Source organism: Mesocricetus auratus, unplaced genomic scaffold (assembly GCF_017639785.1).
Source record: "Mesocricetus auratus isolate SY011 unplaced genomic scaffold, BCM_Maur_2.0 Super-Scaffold_100009, whole genome shotgun sequence".
Classification (NCBI taxonomy): Eukaryota; Metazoa; Chordata; class Mammalia; order Rodentia; family Cricetidae; genus Mesocricetus; species Mesocricetus auratus.
Genome location: NW_024429193.1, coordinates 78,121,633 through 78,139,717, shown reverse-complemented (window position 1 = coordinate 78,139,717; position 18,085 = coordinate 78,121,633). Strand labels below are relative to the sequence as shown.

General features: G+C 38.6%; 1 protein-coding gene across 2 annotated transcripts in view; it reads left to right on the top strand.

The window, feature by feature from the left end:
• Fstl5 (follistatin like 5) overlaps nt 1–18,085 on the top strand; it is a 579,517-nt gene that overhangs the window by 474,275 nt on the left and 87,157 nt on the right. For both annotated transcript variants that reach the window (XM_040752632.1, XM_040752631.1), the window contains exon 11: nt 14,136–14,162. In XM_040752632.1, coding sequence (XP_040608566.1) covers nt 14,136–14,162 — 27 coding nt within the window. The remainder of the gene's footprint in view (nt 1–14,135; nt 14,163–18,085) is intronic.

The following is an 18,085-nucleotide window of genomic DNA, read 5'->3' as shown; positions in this document are numbered from 1 at the left end:
TGTCTGGTTCCTGTCTAGTGGTGAGAGTGGTGTGTTGAAATCTCCCACTATAAGTGTGTGGGGCTTTATATGTGATTTAAGTTTTAGTAATGTTTCTTTTACAAATGTGGATGCCTTTTTATTTGGGACATAGTTGTTCAGGATAGACACTTCATCTTGGTGGATTTTTGCCTGTGATGAGTATGTAATGACTTCCTTCATCTGTTTTGATTGATTTTATTTTAAAGTCTAGTTTGTTAGATACTACAATTGCTACCCTTGCTTGTTTCTTGGGCCCATTTGATTGGAAAATCTTTTCCCAACCTATAACTCTCAGGTAATGTCTATCTTTGAGGGTGAGGTGTGTCTCTTGTGTGCATCAGAATGATGGATTCTGTCTTTGAATCCATTCTATTAGCCTGTTCCTTTTTATGTGTGAGGTAAGGCCATTAATGTTGAGGGATATTAATGACCATTGATTTCTCATCCTTCTTTGATTTGGAATGGTTGTTGTTGTTGGAATTATGTGTGGAATTTCACCCCTTTGTTCTTTTGGCTGTTGGTAGAGTGGGATTCTCTAATGCCTATATTTTTCTGGTTATCGTTAATTTCCTTGGGTTGGAGTTTTCATTCCAGAACTTTCTGTATGGCTGGGTTAGTGGATACGTATTGCTGGAATCTAGTTTTGTCATGGAATATCTTGTTTTCTTCATCTATAATGATTGAGAGCTTTGCCGGGTATAGTAATCTGGGCTGGCATCCATTGTCTCTTAGTGTTGGTAGAATATCTATCCAGGACCTTCTGGCTTTCCGAGTTTCCATGGAGAAGTCAGGTGTACTTCTGATAGGTTTGCCTTTATATGTTACTTGGCCTTTTCCTTCGCTGCTCTTAATATTCTTTCTTTATTCTATATATTTGGGGTCTTGATTACTATGTGGCGAGGGGACTTTTTTTTTGACCCACTGTATTTGGTGTTCTGTAAGCCTCTTATACCTTCATTGGCATGTCTTTCTTAGGTTGGGAAAGTTTTCTTCTATGATTTTTTGAATATGCTTGCTGCTCTTTGAGGTGGTTTTCTTCACCTTCTTCTATACATATTATTCTTAGGTTTGGTCTTTTCATGGTGTCCCATATTTCCTGGATGTTTTGTGTTTAGGATTTGTTGGACTTAACATTTTCTTTATTTGATGAGTCCATTCCTCCTAGTATATCTTCCACACCTGAGATTCTCTCTTCCATCTCTTGTATTCTGTTGGTAATGTTTGTATCGGTAGTACCTGACTGTTTGCCCAGCTTTTCTATTTCCAGCCTTTCTTCAGATTGTGTGTTTTTTATTGTCTCTATTTCAGTTTTCAACCCTTGCACTGTTTGAATTGTTTCTTACAATTTTCAGTTTATCTTTTTGTCCATTTGTTGCATTTTATGAATTTTTTTGGTTTGTTCTTTCTTCCATTTCTTGCATTTTTTGGTTTGCTTTTTCTTCCAGTTCATGTAATTTTTGGTTTGTTTTTTCTTCCTTTCTTGCATTTTTTGGTTTGTTTTTTCATCCATTTCTTTGAGGGATTTTCCTATATTCTCTTTTAGGGCCTCTATCATTTTCATGAAGGTGGTTTTAAGGTCATTCTCTTCTGCTTCATTTGCATTGCAATGTTAGAGTCTTGCTGGTATAGAGTCTTTAGAATCTGGCTGTGTCATATTTGTTTTTCTGTTGCTGAGTGTGTTTTTATATTGTCTCTTTCCCATCTCTTCTTCTTGTGGGTTCAGAAGGAGGCCCTTACTGGTCTGGTGGTTAGAGGACCAAAGTACTCTTTCGGTGGTTGCTAGCAAGTCCAATAATCTGGTAGTTCTTCTATTCCTCATCCTCATTCTGGTCCCATGGATGGAGGGGAAGACCAGGAATCTGGGGTGCTTAGCCTCCCACCTGGTCCCCTGGTCCCTTTGCTGGAAGAGAAGACTTGGGATCTGGGGTGCTCCCGCCGGGATGGTAACCTCTGTGGACTTCCCTAGTCACTGGAAGGCACACCTGGGATGAGGGGCCTTGCTTACCTGGATCTGCTGGTTTCCAGGTCTCCTTGGTGGAAGAGAAGACCTGGAATCTGGGGTGCTTGGCTCCTGCTGGGATTGGAAGCTCTGTGCAATCCCCAGGCAATCCCCAGGCACTGGAATGCAGGCCTGGATGCAGGGCCTGTTTTACCTGGTCCCGCAGGACCAGCTGGTCCCCTGGTCCCCTGGTCTCCCTGGATCTGCTCTTGTTCTAGAACTTTCAACTGTGCTGTTATTTCTTTAGTGTGACTATTCTCCAGTTTCTTTATGTGGGTACTTAGTGCTATGAAATTTCCTATTAGCACTGCTTTCAAAGTGTCCCATAAATTTGGTATGTTTTGTCTTCATTCTCATTGAATTCTACGAAGTCTTTAATTTCTTTTTAATTTCTTCTTTGATCCAGGTGTGATGCAATTATGCATTATTCAATTTCCATGAATTTGTAGGATTCTGCAATTTGTGTTGTTGTTGAATTCTAACTTTAAAGCTTGGTGGTCTGATAAGATACATGGAGTTATTCCAATTTTTTGTACCTGTTGAGGTTTGCTATGTTGCCAAGTATGTGGTCAAATTTTGAGAAGGGTTCCATGTGGTACTGAGAAGAAGGTATGTCATTTAGTGTTTGGATGGAGAGTTCTATAGATTGGGTCATAACTTCTATTAGCTCCTTTGTTTCTTTATTAAGTTTCTCTCTCGTAGTCCTGTTTAATGCTAAGAGTGGGGTGGTGGTGTCTCCCACTATAAGTGTGTGAGGTTTTATGTGTGGCTTGAGTTTTAGTAATGTTTCTTTTACAAATGTGGATGCCTTTGTGTTTGTGGCAGAGATGTTCAGAATCAAGACTTCATCTTGGTATATTTTTCCTGTGATGAATATGAAATTACCTCTTTCATCCCTCTTGATTGATCTCAGTTTAAAGTCTAGTTTGTTATATATTAAGATTGCTACCCCTGCTTGTTTCTTGGGTCCATTTGATTGGAAAACCTTTTCCCAACCCTTAACTCTGAGGTAACATCTGTCTTTGAAGCTGAGGTGTGTTTTTTGTATGCAGCAGAATGATGGATTCTGTCTTCGAATCCATTCTGTTAGCCTGTGCCTTTTTTTCTGGTCAAGTTAAGACCATTAAATTTTAGGGATATTAATGACCTTTGATTGCTCATTCTTCTTTGTTTTGCACATTTTATCCAAGTCCCCTGTTCTAGATTTTTTTCTCGGCTACTGCAAAAATATTTTTTGCCTCAAATTTCTAAATATTTTTGTCACAAGCAAAATATTTATCTTTAATGATGTTTCTGTGTGCATGTCTTTGCCTAAAAGCATGCATGCACTGATACACAGGCAAATATGTTGTATTTATAGGTGTCCACATACATATAGTCATGTATTGAGTATATGCTTATCACTGTTCTAAACACTTTAAATTTTTATCTTATTTGATTCTCTTCAAGTCCATGCTAGCTCTTTGTCTCTCACAGGCTTTATAATACATTTTCTTCAAATATATGTTAGAATGAAGTTCATTAAGGTTACTTCAGAATCAGTTTTTATATATGAAATTGTTTTTTCATATGAACACAGGTCACTAAATGTTCTTTAACTATTGTCTTTTGTGTGTTAATGATTCCAGAAGTCATGTTGCTAACCTGCTTAAGAGATTACCTCTTCGTGTTTTGTTGATATTGTATCTCTACATCTATGCTGTTTTATAACTGTAATATTAAGCCAAATTTACTATAAAGTTTAAATTATGTTTGCCAGAGTGATGAAACATCACTATTTAATTCATTTATTTTGAAATTAGAATTTGTAAGTTCACATATGAAATATATAACAATATGTATATATCCAAATTATTTTTGGAGATTCTTTTAAAGAAGAGATATTGTTTTGCCACTTTTTATATAAAACTATGCCTGTTTGTAAAATTATACTATTAAAAGACTGTATTAATTATACAGTTAAGGACATATTAAGAAGTATGTTACTTGAAATGCATGTCCAATAATAAATGCTGTTATAAAGAATGATCTTCTATAGCCAGGCAGTGGTGGCACATATCTTTAATCCCAGAACTTGAGAGGCAAAGCAAGCAGATCTCTGAACTCTTTGGATTTCTGGTGGAATTCTGTGTAGAAACCATCTGGTCTTGGACTTTTTGTGGTTGGAAGATTTTTGATGGCCGCTTCTATTTAGTTAGAGGTTATAAATCTATTTATATTGTTTATCTTTTCTTGATTGAATTTGGTAAGTGATATGTATCCACAAAATCATCCATTTCCTTTAAATTTTCCAATTTTGTGGAGTACAGGCTTTCAAAATATGACCTCATGATTCTCCTGATTTCCCCAGTGTCTGTTATCATGTCCCCATTTTCATTTCTGATTTTATTAATTTACATGTTCTCTTTCTGCTTTTTGGTTAGGTTGGATAAAGGTTTGTCTATCTTGTTGATTTTCTCAAAGAACCAACTCTTTGTTTCTTTGATTCTTTGCATTGTTTTCTTTGTTTCTACTTTATTGATTTCAGCTCTCAACTGAGTTCTATAATTTCAAAAATCTTATTGTCCAATTGATTAGAACTGATAACTTTTTATGCCATGTTACAGAGTAATTTAAGCCTTTCATAAGGATATGTGAATATAAGTTATTTAATCTAAACTCTTATTTCCAGACATGTAGCTGTAGGTTATATAATAAGACTGTATTAAATTAAACCAACAAATTACTCTGTAATAATATGATAGGTACAGAACTCTGGTAGGAGTTTCAGGGAGGTATAACATTGGGTGTAAGTGTTGGTATAAAAGATGATACATACTGGGAGTCCATATATTAGTGGCTCAGCCGGTAAGAACATTTGCTGCTCTTTAAAATTCCCATATCAAGCAGAACACAATCATGTCTAACTCCAGTCCTTAGAGTTTTGATGACCCATTTCATCTGCAGGCACACTTGCATTCACTTGGTACATATACAGAAGAATGCACACACGCATAAACACATTTAAAACATTTTTACACAGATATGGAGGATACATTTCCTGTGTTTGAATGTGTGTATCCATATGTTATACACATATACATATTGCTAAATAGTAACATTGAAATGCATAAGTATTAATAAATTTCAAAGTAAATAAATAAATAATGTCATCATTATTTGATTAATGCAGTGGGTATATGAAGACTACATTTTTTCATGCTATTTGCAAACGTGATGAGGTCACTAATGAAAATTTCAGGTTTATTCGTGTACTTTAATTTATATTTAACCATTCAAGAAGTTTTGTTCAAAATCATTTGCTCAAAGTCACATAGCTGTAATTATCTATCTGAAACAACTCAGTGGCAGATTCTACAAGCAGTTACTGGTGCTGCTGAGGACATGTAGGAAGTCTTGTGGCAGAAAAATTTCCTCAGAGAAGAGCATATCAGTCAGTTTTATAATACTAAGCAGGAGTTTCCAACTTGTCATAAACTTGGGTAACCTTATATAGACTGAGCAGGTTATAGTTATATTAGGGATAAATATTCACATATATGTATATATAGTGAAATTGAAGGTGAATAAGAACATGTATATGAAAAGGTTTGGAGGGAGAACAAGATAATGATGCAATTATAACCTAAAAACAAAGTTAAAGAAATTTTAAAATTCCCTGCATCCCTTGTAGGACCATTTATTAGTAGAATTAGCTAAACAGAAAGCAGATGTCACAGCAAACATACTCACCTTACATATGTAATGCCCATATTTTAATGGCTACCAGAGGTTTGTGGGACTTCATCACTTTGTGCCATCTTTTAATAATAATTTAGATTGATAAAAGGGAAAATCAAAATACTTTTTAAATGGTAGAAATCCATATCTGAAACTTACTAAAATGGTCTGCCTGAGCACCAGGTTAGATATGCTGATGTAAATGAATAAGTTTTGATTTCCATATTATATATTCAAGAATGGATCACAATCATCATGGTCTATGTATGTTTATTTCATGCATATGATGAAAAAATCAGTGAGAAAATGTGAAGGGAGGGATCATGATTATTTGCTATAGAATTAGAGTTAAAGGTATTTAGTTTTTGCCTTTATACACATTGTGGTATCAATCGCAGGGTGTGGGTACTAAGGGACCAGTCTGCCAGTTTTCTCCACTTCTAATCCTTGCTATTCACATGTTTAAATTCTGTAATAGCTGAACATATTCATACTTACTGTTCCAATCTTGAAAACAAAAATACATTTAATAAACACTGTATTTGATGTGCCCATATTTTATACAACAGGAAGTCACCAATATGCTATTGTGTTCAGGCATGAATCATATGAAATTGTCATCACTTATTTTGTATCATATGAATTTGTCATCACTTATTTTGAATCTTCCTACATAACTTCCCTGATAGACTAACTTTATATGTATTTTTATTCAATATTTATGACTTAGCATAACTACTATTTCTTGTACAATTTTCTAGCTAAATAATGTGGTGTATACTTGCAATATCAGCACATAAGTATTCAAGGCAGGCAGACTGCAGAGAATTTGTGGCCAGCCTGGGTCTCCTGATCAGTTTCAGGCCAATTAGGACTATACTGTTGGGATACTGGTTCAATAAAACAAACAAACAAGACAATAATGTGTCCTTTTGGGTTCCACACATATATTGATTTGATTTAAGAAAATTGAGTATGAAACATCCAGAGAATAGTTATATATGTAAGTAATTATTGTTGCTTAACTATTTTTTAATTTATATTATTTTTTCACAAAAATATAAACTTATAACTTTGAATTTTAAAAAAGTATATGACATTGCGACCCCCAGGAAGGGACCCCCGACCCGCGGGGGTGAGGTAATGAGGGTCGCTACTAATTTGGTGGGCCTTCACGAGCAGATCCGATCTGGAAAGTGAACTTCAAGAGGTTAATGGAATCAGGCTCAAGACAACGTTCACTGATCAAGAGCCTTTATTTTTTGGGGCGCGCTGGAACTTATAGAGGAAGGACCTCGGGGTGGTACAAGCATGTCAATCAAGTCTCAATTCAAATATACACCAAATACGGTAAAGACAAAGCTGTAATTTTCCATCAGTCACTAGTCGCATTCCACAAATGCTTGTCAGCGTAAGTCAGGTGCAGGAATTAGGGAGCGGTAGGGAGTGTTTAACAAAGACAATTACTCTGTAAGGGTACTTCCCCCTGGCTAGGCGGGTGGGCTGCCCTGTGTAAATGTAACTTTTATGGTTAGCCTTTTCCTTTGTCTCAAGGGCATGTGTGCTCGCAGTCACGTAGGCAGAAGGCCAAGAAACGGTTGACAGACTCCATTTTGTTCAAGGTTCTAGCAGTCCCCAACATCTCCCCCTTTTCTATATAGTAAAAGAAGAGAGCAATTGGGTGAAGTGCCTGTCTTAGGTTACCTGGTGGGCTTCCAGTTCTGGACATGGCAAGAGAGGATACGAATTAAGTTTTTGCCGGCAATGTTTAGAGAGCCATGTTTGCTCCCAGATTCTGGCACCAAGCTATCCCCGTCTTAAGCATCTCCACAGCCTGGAGCAGAGTGAACGTGGGTGGTTGGCCAGGTACTCAAACTCCTGAAAGCTCAAAGGTTGGAATGTAGGTTTGTCTACAGCCTCAGGTTCTTCGGGGTCTTGTTGAGAGAGCTGCTGATAGTGAACCTGAACTGAATTTTTGGTAGCCTCATCAACCTGATTTTTAGCAAAACCAGTAAGGTGACAAAATGCCCAAGGACCAAAGGAAATAAGTAACATGAAGCCAATAAAGGGTCCTAACAAACTAGGCAGCAAAGTCGATAGCCAGGGGGAGGTAGAGAACCAATTTCTGTACCAAGATTCACTTTGATCCAAATTTCTTTTTGTTTCTTCCAGACTCTGTTCAATTCTTCTGATACTATCTCTAACTAATCCTGATTTGTCTTTGAAAAAGCAACATTCCTCTTTAAGGGCGGCACAAACTCCCCCCTCCTGCAAAAAGGCGAGGTCGAGACCGTGGCGGTTTTGTTGTACCACTTCAGCTAAGGAACCAACAGTTTGTTCTAAGTAATCTAAACCTCTTTTTAGCTCATCTACGTCTCTAATAACAGTGCGGGTTAGAGCATTAACAGAGTCCTTTGTGTGGATTAGGGAGTAAATTCCTGTGCCAGCACCTGCTGCACCCAGACCAACCAATATGGCTAATGTGAGGGCGGTGACCGGCTCTCTTTTTTGGTGAGAGAGAGTTAGAGTTGGATCACTTTGGGGCAATAAATCAGATTCAGGGCGAACAGTCAATTTGGGCACAAGTACAACAAGGACGCAGTAGTCCTTATGCACAAGAAAAACATCTACAATAATATGCGGGGATAACCCTGTGGAGCAAGCAAAAAAGGTGAGGTTGGGGGCAATAAGGAAGGAAGCATGAGCAGCAACTTGCATGGTTTGAGTACATGCTTCTAACAGCGGGGTGGGGGGAAGCATACGTGGTCCCAAAAGGCAGAGTCCAGATCCCACGACCTGTCCTAAAGTCATGCAGCGTGGCTGCGTGCCCCAGCGAAGCAGATTGATGTCGTTGGTGTAGATGGGTGAGCCGAAGGCTGCAATTCCTTCGTAGAATGGAGGGATGGGCAAATAGCATATCCAGCAGCGCTCATAGGTGGTGTTGGAGAGTGCCTGGGCCGAGGCGTTGACCATCTGAAGGATGAGGTCCGAGGTGGAGACTGGACCGGCGGGCATGGTGGGTTGATAAACAGTGGTGGCAGCAGCAGGAGCTGGAGAATGGAGATTAGGAAGAGGGCAAGGGGCGGCAGCCTTGGGTAGGAATGAGCCACCACCAGAGGGGTATAAAAAAGGATTGGGACCAACAGCAATAGGGCGAAAGGAAGGGATTTCTTTCAAAAGTCTAATGGAAAAGGTGAGGCCTGGGTCCGTGCCAGAAACATATAGGCGTAGACCCCAGTAAGCGCCTCGGGAACCTTCCCAGAGGAACCTTTTTCCTGCAGCCTTAAACTGGATATGGAAGAGGTTGTACCAACTGTGTAAACAAAGGGGATTAAGTGGTGGTGGGCCAGAATTAAGCTGTCTGGCCAGGGGATGTAAGGAGGGAAACTAAAATTCAAAAGGAGAAATGGAAGAAGTAGCAGGCGATGTGGTGTTATCTTCACTGGGAGTTTTGTTATCAACAGCATCTGAAAGAGAAAACAGGAGATTCCTCAGGGGCTCTTTCCCTGGGAGGGTTATAAAGCTTGACCAGCGCGTTTCTCCATTGTTGGTGTTATGAACGCAAGCATGTCCTTTTCCCCAGATAAGGACTGGGTGAGGACCGAGCCATTGGCTCGTGTGCACATCCTTCCAGAATACCTGTCGAATGTTTTCACGGGTGGAAGGGTGCCAGAGCCGATCAGCAGCTGATCGGCCATTGTTGTCCAGAGAGAGAAAGTTGAGCACAAAAAGTACATGATTTAAAAGTAGGCGATGCTTGCCGTTGCGAGCATACAGGGTTTAACTTTCGGAAGAAAGCTTAAAGAGCATATTTTTCAAGGTCTGTATAGCTCTCTCTATGACTCCCTGTCCTTGAGGATTAAGGGGAATTCCTGTTTTGTGGGTAATGCCAAATTTTTTACAAAAATCCTTAAATTTAGAACTAATGTACCCTGGGCCATTGTCAGTTTTAATGGCAATAGGGACAGGAATAATACTAAAACAATGTAAAATATGGGCAATAACGTCTTTGGTGGCCTCTCCTGTTTGGAGAGAGGCACAAACAAAGCCACTAAAGGTATCCACCGTAACATGAATATATTTAAGATTGCTAAAGGCAGAATAATGAGTAACATCCATTTGCCAAAGCTCACCAGGCACAAGACCATGGGGGTTGACTCCTGTATGAGGCTCAGGCAAAAGGGAAAGGCAAGCTTTGCACGATTTAACTATCTCTCGAGCCTGTTCACGAGTGGTGGAATATTGTAGCCTAAGTGTTTGTGCATTAAGGTGATGCAATCTATGAGCCTGTTGTGCTAACTGTAAAGAGTTAGACTGATCAAACACAAACCAAAGAGAAGTCAGAGGTAGCTTTTATGCATCTGTCTGAAAGGTTTTTAGAAACCACCTTCTGTAGTGATTTGGCTAAGCCGATACATTCAACTTGAGAGACAATAAAATGGCAGAACAAATCCGAAGACACAAAGTGAAGGCTCTGTAATGGCACTGATCACACACACACACATACACACATACATACACACACATACAGCGGTTTGAGTGTAAAAGCTCCTTTAGTTTCAGACACTGGGTACCCTGACCACAGACAGTTTGTGTGGGGCTGAATAGAGCATGGACTTATAACCCAGCAGGGTCACAAGGCTTCAGGTGCCCCTGCCACCCATGGATGTATCATAAACGACAGTGTGACACAGCAGTGACCTCACAGCTTTAAGTTTAGGACTGGCTAAAGAAATGCAGCAATGGCCTGGTAACACTAGCTAGGCCATTCAGATGCTGTCCAAGCTGACAAAGGTCACACGGAACTAGAATGACATACTTTTGGGGGCCTGGCCGATCACAAGAAAACTAAACAGACCAAAAGTGTCACAAAGACTCCTAACTAATACGTTTACATTCAAGCCTTCTCTTTAGGTCTTAAAGAGCATGCTGTTTAGAGGTGGAGAACTTTTTGTTGGAAAGCCAGACGAGACCATTCCACAGTGCTCGAGAGAGCAGAGTCTAGTCCGCACACTCTAGCATATAATACTGAAATGTGTTGGGATCGTAGAAGCAAGGCAATGTCCCAGATCCACATCACTCCTGCCACTGTGAGTCTGTTTACAATCACTTTAAATGAGTTCAGCAGATTCATTGCTGGATGTGATAAGGAAAACTGTCACAAGATCAGTGCAATTTACAGGATCAGCACGCCTGCCACAGGATGCCCATGACAGAGCTACACGTGTACTGTCTATGGTGAGCCAGCCAGCACGGTTACGTTGGGGAAGGGTTTAAAACATAAACAAAATGTTTGCATTCGCAAATGAGGCATATGAACACCAAGGGAGTGTAACATCTACTCAGGGCACATTCCTTTTTCATAGGTGTGAAAAATGAGTTAGGGAGAGGTCACAGAAACGTTGCTTATGGCATGCCTGGGACTACTGGGATTGTCCACTGCCTGTGTAGCAAAATGCCCATGAAAAATCCTTGTAACAATCCAAGAGTTCAGGGCCATGCTGAGGGCCCTGAAGGTTCGTTCCTGTGACCAGCCAGTGCTACCACCACAGGGACTACCAAGAGAGGCCACCTAGCCTCTAAAGACTCCTAGACACTCAGGGGTCCCAGCTGTTAGCTGCGTGACTCTAGGCTGATCCACCTTTAACACATTGTATCAAATATAGAATTTGATTGAAAAACTGCTTGTAAAAATAAAATTTAAATCACGCTGCAGATCAATGCAAAAGCATACCACACCGATACATCTACAAGAAAAACAATTCATCCAGAAAAACTACATCTGTGGCTTCCAAAAATAAAGGATCCACAAACCTGATTTCTTTTTGATAACGAAAATAGGGGTATTCCAAGGAGATGTGGAGAGTTCTATATGGCCATCATTGAATTGCTCCTGCACAAGCTGCTGGGCTGCTTCTAATTTTTCTTTGACTAGAGGCTATTGCCCTACCCAGACAGGATCATCATTTATCCAGGTGATTTTATCTGCCGGGGCAGGGGGGGTACAGGGGAGGTAGTAACCACTACTGAAAATTTTGAGCAGGTGGGCTATAGCCAAGGCCCGCTCTATCATCGGGATCGGGATTTTGGTGAGCCGCTTCTTCGGCTCAAGCCACCTGTCTAGTGCGTGGTCACCCCTGTGCAGCAGGAAGAGGTCTAACAGGGAGAGGCGGTTCAGCTCCCTACCCTTCAGGGCCAAAAAGAGGGAACTGGAGTTTAGGTGATAGCAAGGAGAGGAGCTGTGAAAACTTGTCATTGAGAGCTTGAACGAGAGAGGAAGCAAGAGAATCAACAGTGGAGGAGTATTTGGGAGCAACAGGTTGAGGAAGATCAGGGAGCGAGGAAAGATCATAGGCAGGAGGTCTCGTGGCCAGAGAGGCCTTGCACCCGAAGGTAGGCGGCAGCCTCTTCCTCTAGCTCCTGGGCGTCCCCAGGATCGAGAGGTTCCTCGGGAGGAGCAGAGGTGAGAGCCCGTAGGGAGGGGTAGATACCGGTGGCTAGAGATTGAACTTTAGGGGCAAATGAGGTAGGTTGATCAGAAGGAGAAGGAAGCTTACCAAAGTCAGAGTTAGCAGAAGAAGAGGAACAATCTTTAGAAAGATCAGGGACAGAACTTGCCCTGGAGCTGGCACTAGAACACCCTCTGGAAGCGACCTCTAGATGTTGTTGGGCATCTTTAAGAATTTGTTCATTTCGGGGGCTTTCCTTTGCGTTAACAATGATACCTTTTAAGAGATCCCAATACTGCTGCATAATCTTTTTATCGCTTTCAGAGCCTTTGGTTTCGAAAAAATTAGTTAATTCGGCCCCGACTTGTTCCCAAGTACTGCAAACTATTTTTGGACAGGTAATGACAAATCAGGGACAAACTTCATGTACAAAAAGCAAAACTTAAGTAAATCTTTTTTCTTAACCTCAATGTTTCTATCTCTTAATTCTTCCTGAATTCCTTTAATAAATCTGGCTTCCTTATTTTTTTAACCTCAATGTATCTATCTGTTAATTCTTTCTGAATTCCTTTAATAAATCTAACTTCTTTGCTGATATTAGTCCCCATTTTCGCGGGACGGATGGGACGGCGGTGTTAACCTAGGTTATTAGACTAACCCTACTCTGCGCCACCCGGATGGGGCTTACCTGACGCCTTATGAGTGGGCTCCGGACTCGTCGCGCCTCTGTCGTCCAATCGGTGGTCTGTAACTCGTGCCCCACGTTGGGCGCCAGTTGCGACCCCCCGGGAAGGGACCCCCGACCCGCGGGGGTGAGGTGATGAGGGTCGCTACTAATTTGGTGGGCCTTCACGAGCAGATCCGATCTGGAAAGTGAACTTCAAGAGGTTAATGGAATCAGGCTCAAGACAATGTTCACTGATCAAGAGCCTTTATTTTTTGGGGCGCGCTGGAACTTATAGAGGAAGGACCTCAGGGGGTGGTACAAGCATGTCAATCAAGTCTCAATTCAAATATACACCAAATACGGTAAAGACAAAGCTGTAATTTTCCATCAGTCATTAGTTGCATTCCACAAATGCTTGTCAGCGTAAGTCAGGTGCAGGAATTAGGGAGGGGTAGGGAGTGTTTAACAAAGACAATTACTCTGTAAGGGTACTTCCCCCCTGGCTAGGCGGGTGGGCTGCCCTGTGTAAATTTAACTTTTATGGTTAGCCTTTTCCTTTGTCTCAAGGGCATGTGTGCTCGCAGTCACGTAGGCAGAAGGCCAAGAAACGGTTGATAGGCTCCATTTTGTTCAAGGTTCTAGCAGTCCACAACATGACATATTCTATTTCTTCTATTTTAATATTTTGTTTATTGGTTTAGTCTCTATTAATATTTAATAAACCTATTCCTCACACATATACAGTATATCCTGAAATCAATATATTTTTATGTTTATTATTCTTATATCTGCTTAGAAACAATGAATGAGTACACTACATAAAAATAAGAACAAACTACATTGAGGAAACCTTATTTTCCAGAGTGCTGCTTCCTCATAAGGAGTCACATAGTGGGAGAATATTACATATTGTAAACCCAGGGAAAATTTGTAACTTTTTATTGGTAACTTTAAATTGTTAACTAATTCAATAATTCTAACTACCAATATTGGCTCTAAAAGTATATTTCAAAAAAATACTTTAATTGTTCTCTGTTAAGGATGTAAAAATGTTCTTAGTCTGTTACAAAGTCCTTGTTCAAAAAACTTGTCTATTTCAAAAATGTGCACACCCCCCCCACTTCACCATTTGCTGAGCTGTTGAATCCTTTCAAGTTCACCTCACCACGTATAGACACTTGCTTTTCTAGAGTAACCTTAATAGTGGTTATTCCTATCAGCACTGAACAAAATTTTCCTGACTTGTTTTTCTCTTCTCTTTCTTTTTTTCATGCTGCAGTAGCTAACATATTATGGAGAGAAGAAGGTACCAAATTAAATTATATGTTGTATTGTGAATTCTTGGCTTAACTTTTATTATATTTGCAGACAAGCATTTGTTTCAATATTTTGCTTTTTTTTCAACTTGACTCAAGATTTTATTTGATTGTACTACTATTTTCTAGTATAAACCTGATGTTATTAAAATGTTTATCACTTGAGTAGGACAGCAAAATAGCTCAATGTGTAAAGGTACTTGAAACCAAACCCGAAGATCTGAATTCAATCATGGGACACATGCCGTGAAAGAAGAGAACCAACTTTTATAGATTGTCTTCCTCTTTCCTCCTTCCGCATACTGACACACAGACACACACACACACACATACTAAATGTAAAACATATTAACAATTACTCCATTAAAGACCACTTTGATTCATTAATAATAGTCTCAAACTTCCTTTATAATATCTTTAAGTGGTTTTAAAAGTTTAAAAGTAGGTGAAAACAGTAAAAGGAATTGATATTTTCATACTTTCCATAGTAAACATTGGCTAAGTCAGTATAAGACTAATTGTTCACCTGTCCTATAAGATGATTATATTTTATATAAATTGAATTTATAGGTTGAAGCACAATTCAGATAGTTTCATTACAGAACCCAGGCCTGCTCCTTTGCATCAGTATTCATAGTTATTTGTAAAATATGTATAGCTGTTACTAATACTTGGTAGAACTGCTCTTCACTTTTGAACAGTAGTCATCATGTAATGCAATATAACTCAGGAATACAATTTTTGCTGTCCTCTTCACTAGTCAAACAAACTGTGGAAAACGGCCTTCTTCCTTCTGTTGCCAATGAGATGGTGTTCTGAATTTCTTCCTTAGGCTCTTCAATTCTCCTTCATGATCTTCTTTACTAATTTGTTAATGAAGCAGCTCTGGTGTGACCACATCGCCCTTTCACTCAGTTTGAATATTTCCCTTTGAATGCACATAGCTCAATGAGGTTGAAACCTGCATTGACATATCTTTCAGTATTTCTTAACGCATTTTATCTGAAGAGCCAAAAATTATTTTTCTGGACATTAAAATATTTATTTCAATCCATCATTATGATGGAGAGGACAATTTCTACTGAGCAGGAGATCAGTGACCACAGACCTGGTTATGGCAATTGACTGCTGGAAAAATTAAATGAACTCTGGCTACTAACAGAACTTCACCCATGCTGGGCACTGCCTCTTCAAATCTGTGATATGGGAACCACTATGACATTTATGAAAAATCCATAAATATTAAATTTTGTAAAATTTAGCATAATTAATTTATAATAACTAATGCACAATGGTCATGTAATGGTTATATCATAATTATCTACCAACTGGCCCATCTCAGATGGCAATTAAAAAGGAACACTAATATGAATCACTCTGGTTGATGCACAGCTAGTGAGGTAGTCCACACTTCTGTACAACTATTGCCTTTAAAATAATGGACATCATTACTCCCAAAAGTCTTTATAGCAAAATTGAACAATAAGAAAGACATCTCTTCTATTATACTTAGGACTGAACCCAGGGCTTTATATACAAGCAAGTGTTGTTTTAGTGAGCATATTATAAAGACAATATTTTCATGTATTAATATGATTGTTCTCAATGTCTGAAGACATAATTAGTTTGCTTCATGCTCCAAATAATGGTAACACTCAAAAACACAAAATACTCTAGTCAAACAAGAAATTGCCACATTAATTTTTACCTAAAAAGGATATTTTGTTTGCAACATATAAATGTATACTGAGAGATTTGCATATATACCATACATATATACATGCTAATATATGTTTATGGCCACTGAAAAATGGAAAGGTAGTATAAAGGAAGTATTTCATAACTAAAGCCCAGTGATACACTTTTGATTAACAAATCATCATAGAATTTTAAGTTACTACTGAGCATGTTATATATACTAAGGCCATTTGAGAGTTTAATCCAGAAAAAGCATCACTACAAGATAATTTTTTAGCTTATGCATTTGGCATCCGGAAATGACTCAAATCTTACTGGAACAAAATTCATCATGTATGTAACATTTATAATTAACAGCAGAGATAACAGGGTACCAAAATCACTCTGTCAGTGTCCTGTCCCAAGGGGTTAGATATGAATACACACTGGAACCATATGTTCCTTACTACATTAATATTGTATTCAATGTTCAGTATAGATTAGAAATGCTATCTACCTATAAAAGGGCATGTAATTATTTCTGTTTCATCTATACATTCCACATAGAAAGAAAAGAGAGTACAAAGGAACTAAGATAATCATGAACTAACTTCTAAATTAATAGCTAGATTTACAATTGATTTGGAAAAGACATAAGAAATGAACAAAACGGCTATTAAGACTAACATAGCAGAAGCTTTTTCTGAATTCCAGGATGTTTGTCATGTGCTGTAGCTTTGGATACTCATGAAAACTCAGTGTAATTAAAAACCATAGTACTAATTATTCTTTATTCTGAGAATCAGGGCCCCTCTGCCTTTACAGTACTATGTATTGTTTGCAAGTATTATTTCTAACATGCATATACACATTAGAACTTGCAAAAACTGAGTATGTACAGATTAACTGATTTTTGTTACCTGCGAAACCAGGGAGAGTTTTGCTTCAGAGCAGTAACTTAGCATGAAAAATGCCCTAGCTTAGTCCTAGTAGTAAAAAGAAGCCAAAATGTTACCTAAAGAACACAGTATTGTTTTAACTATTATGTTTTCAAAAGTAATTAGCAGGCAGGTTGCCTAGAAATTTTCAAATATTTTTATGATGGGCATAATAGTAGATACTGACTTAGTTATCTGCTTATTAATTGATTATTGAAGATGCAAGTGACATTTTGTCTTGTAGCCTTCAAGAAGAACACACTGTCTTTGTAGAAGAATGAACTAGAAAATGTGAATGGCATTTTACTACACTATGAATATGATTGGAAAGGTCTTGGGGAAATCTGAAAGGACAAAGTATGAGAAATGTCCTACTAGAAAAATCAAATTAAAATTTTAGTGGGATTATGAATTCTTGAGAAAGGCGATATAAAACTGGATAGAGGAGGAAAGATAGAAATTTAGCGCAGAATAAGGATCCAAATTAGGTTCAAGAAAAAAATTAATAGAGGGATGAACTAACTGACTTCTCATCTGCTTTGCATGTCCTGCCCATGAGAGATAGCATCATTACATTCTCAACAGTTATGGCTTCTTAAAAACCTTGATGTGTGCCAATCATTCTTTTAATTCTGTACCTCTTGAAATCATTTAATTCTCACAATAGCTGTGTGATACAGTTCTTACCTCTAAATCCAATATGGACAGTGATCACACAATTATAATCTGGACCCAAAAGTGAATGTTTTCAGAATGATTTCATAAACACCAAGAGATTATTTTTCTACTGGAGAAAATTAAAATGAACAAAAGAGAGTAAGCCACAGAAATGATATTTATTTATGTTTCAACTGTGACTGGCATTGTGGAATACATTTTATGATTTATAAAATTAATGGTGTGAATTAATGTCTTAAAGGTAAGAAGCAGAGTTACAGACTTAAATGTGTGATTTGGATAAATAAGGTGTATGAAAGGATGATTCAACTCAGAAACTGAGCCTTTTAGTCACTCAGGATGGGATCCCATTGAGTATGTTGTGTGAAAAACAGTTAATGTAACCATTGTGTGAAAATATACATAGAAGTGAGGGATGGGAATATTTCAATGATAAAGGCAGATATTCTGGATAGTAACCAGTTGCCGGTTCCACATGTGATCAAATTCATGATGTGAGTCACCAGGAGCAGCCTAAAGTAGAAGGATACTCATTTAAAATTGAGAGGAGCATTGTAAGAAACGTGAAGAACTCCACAGGTTTCTGCACAGCTCAGACAGATACCATAGTGTGGCTTTTT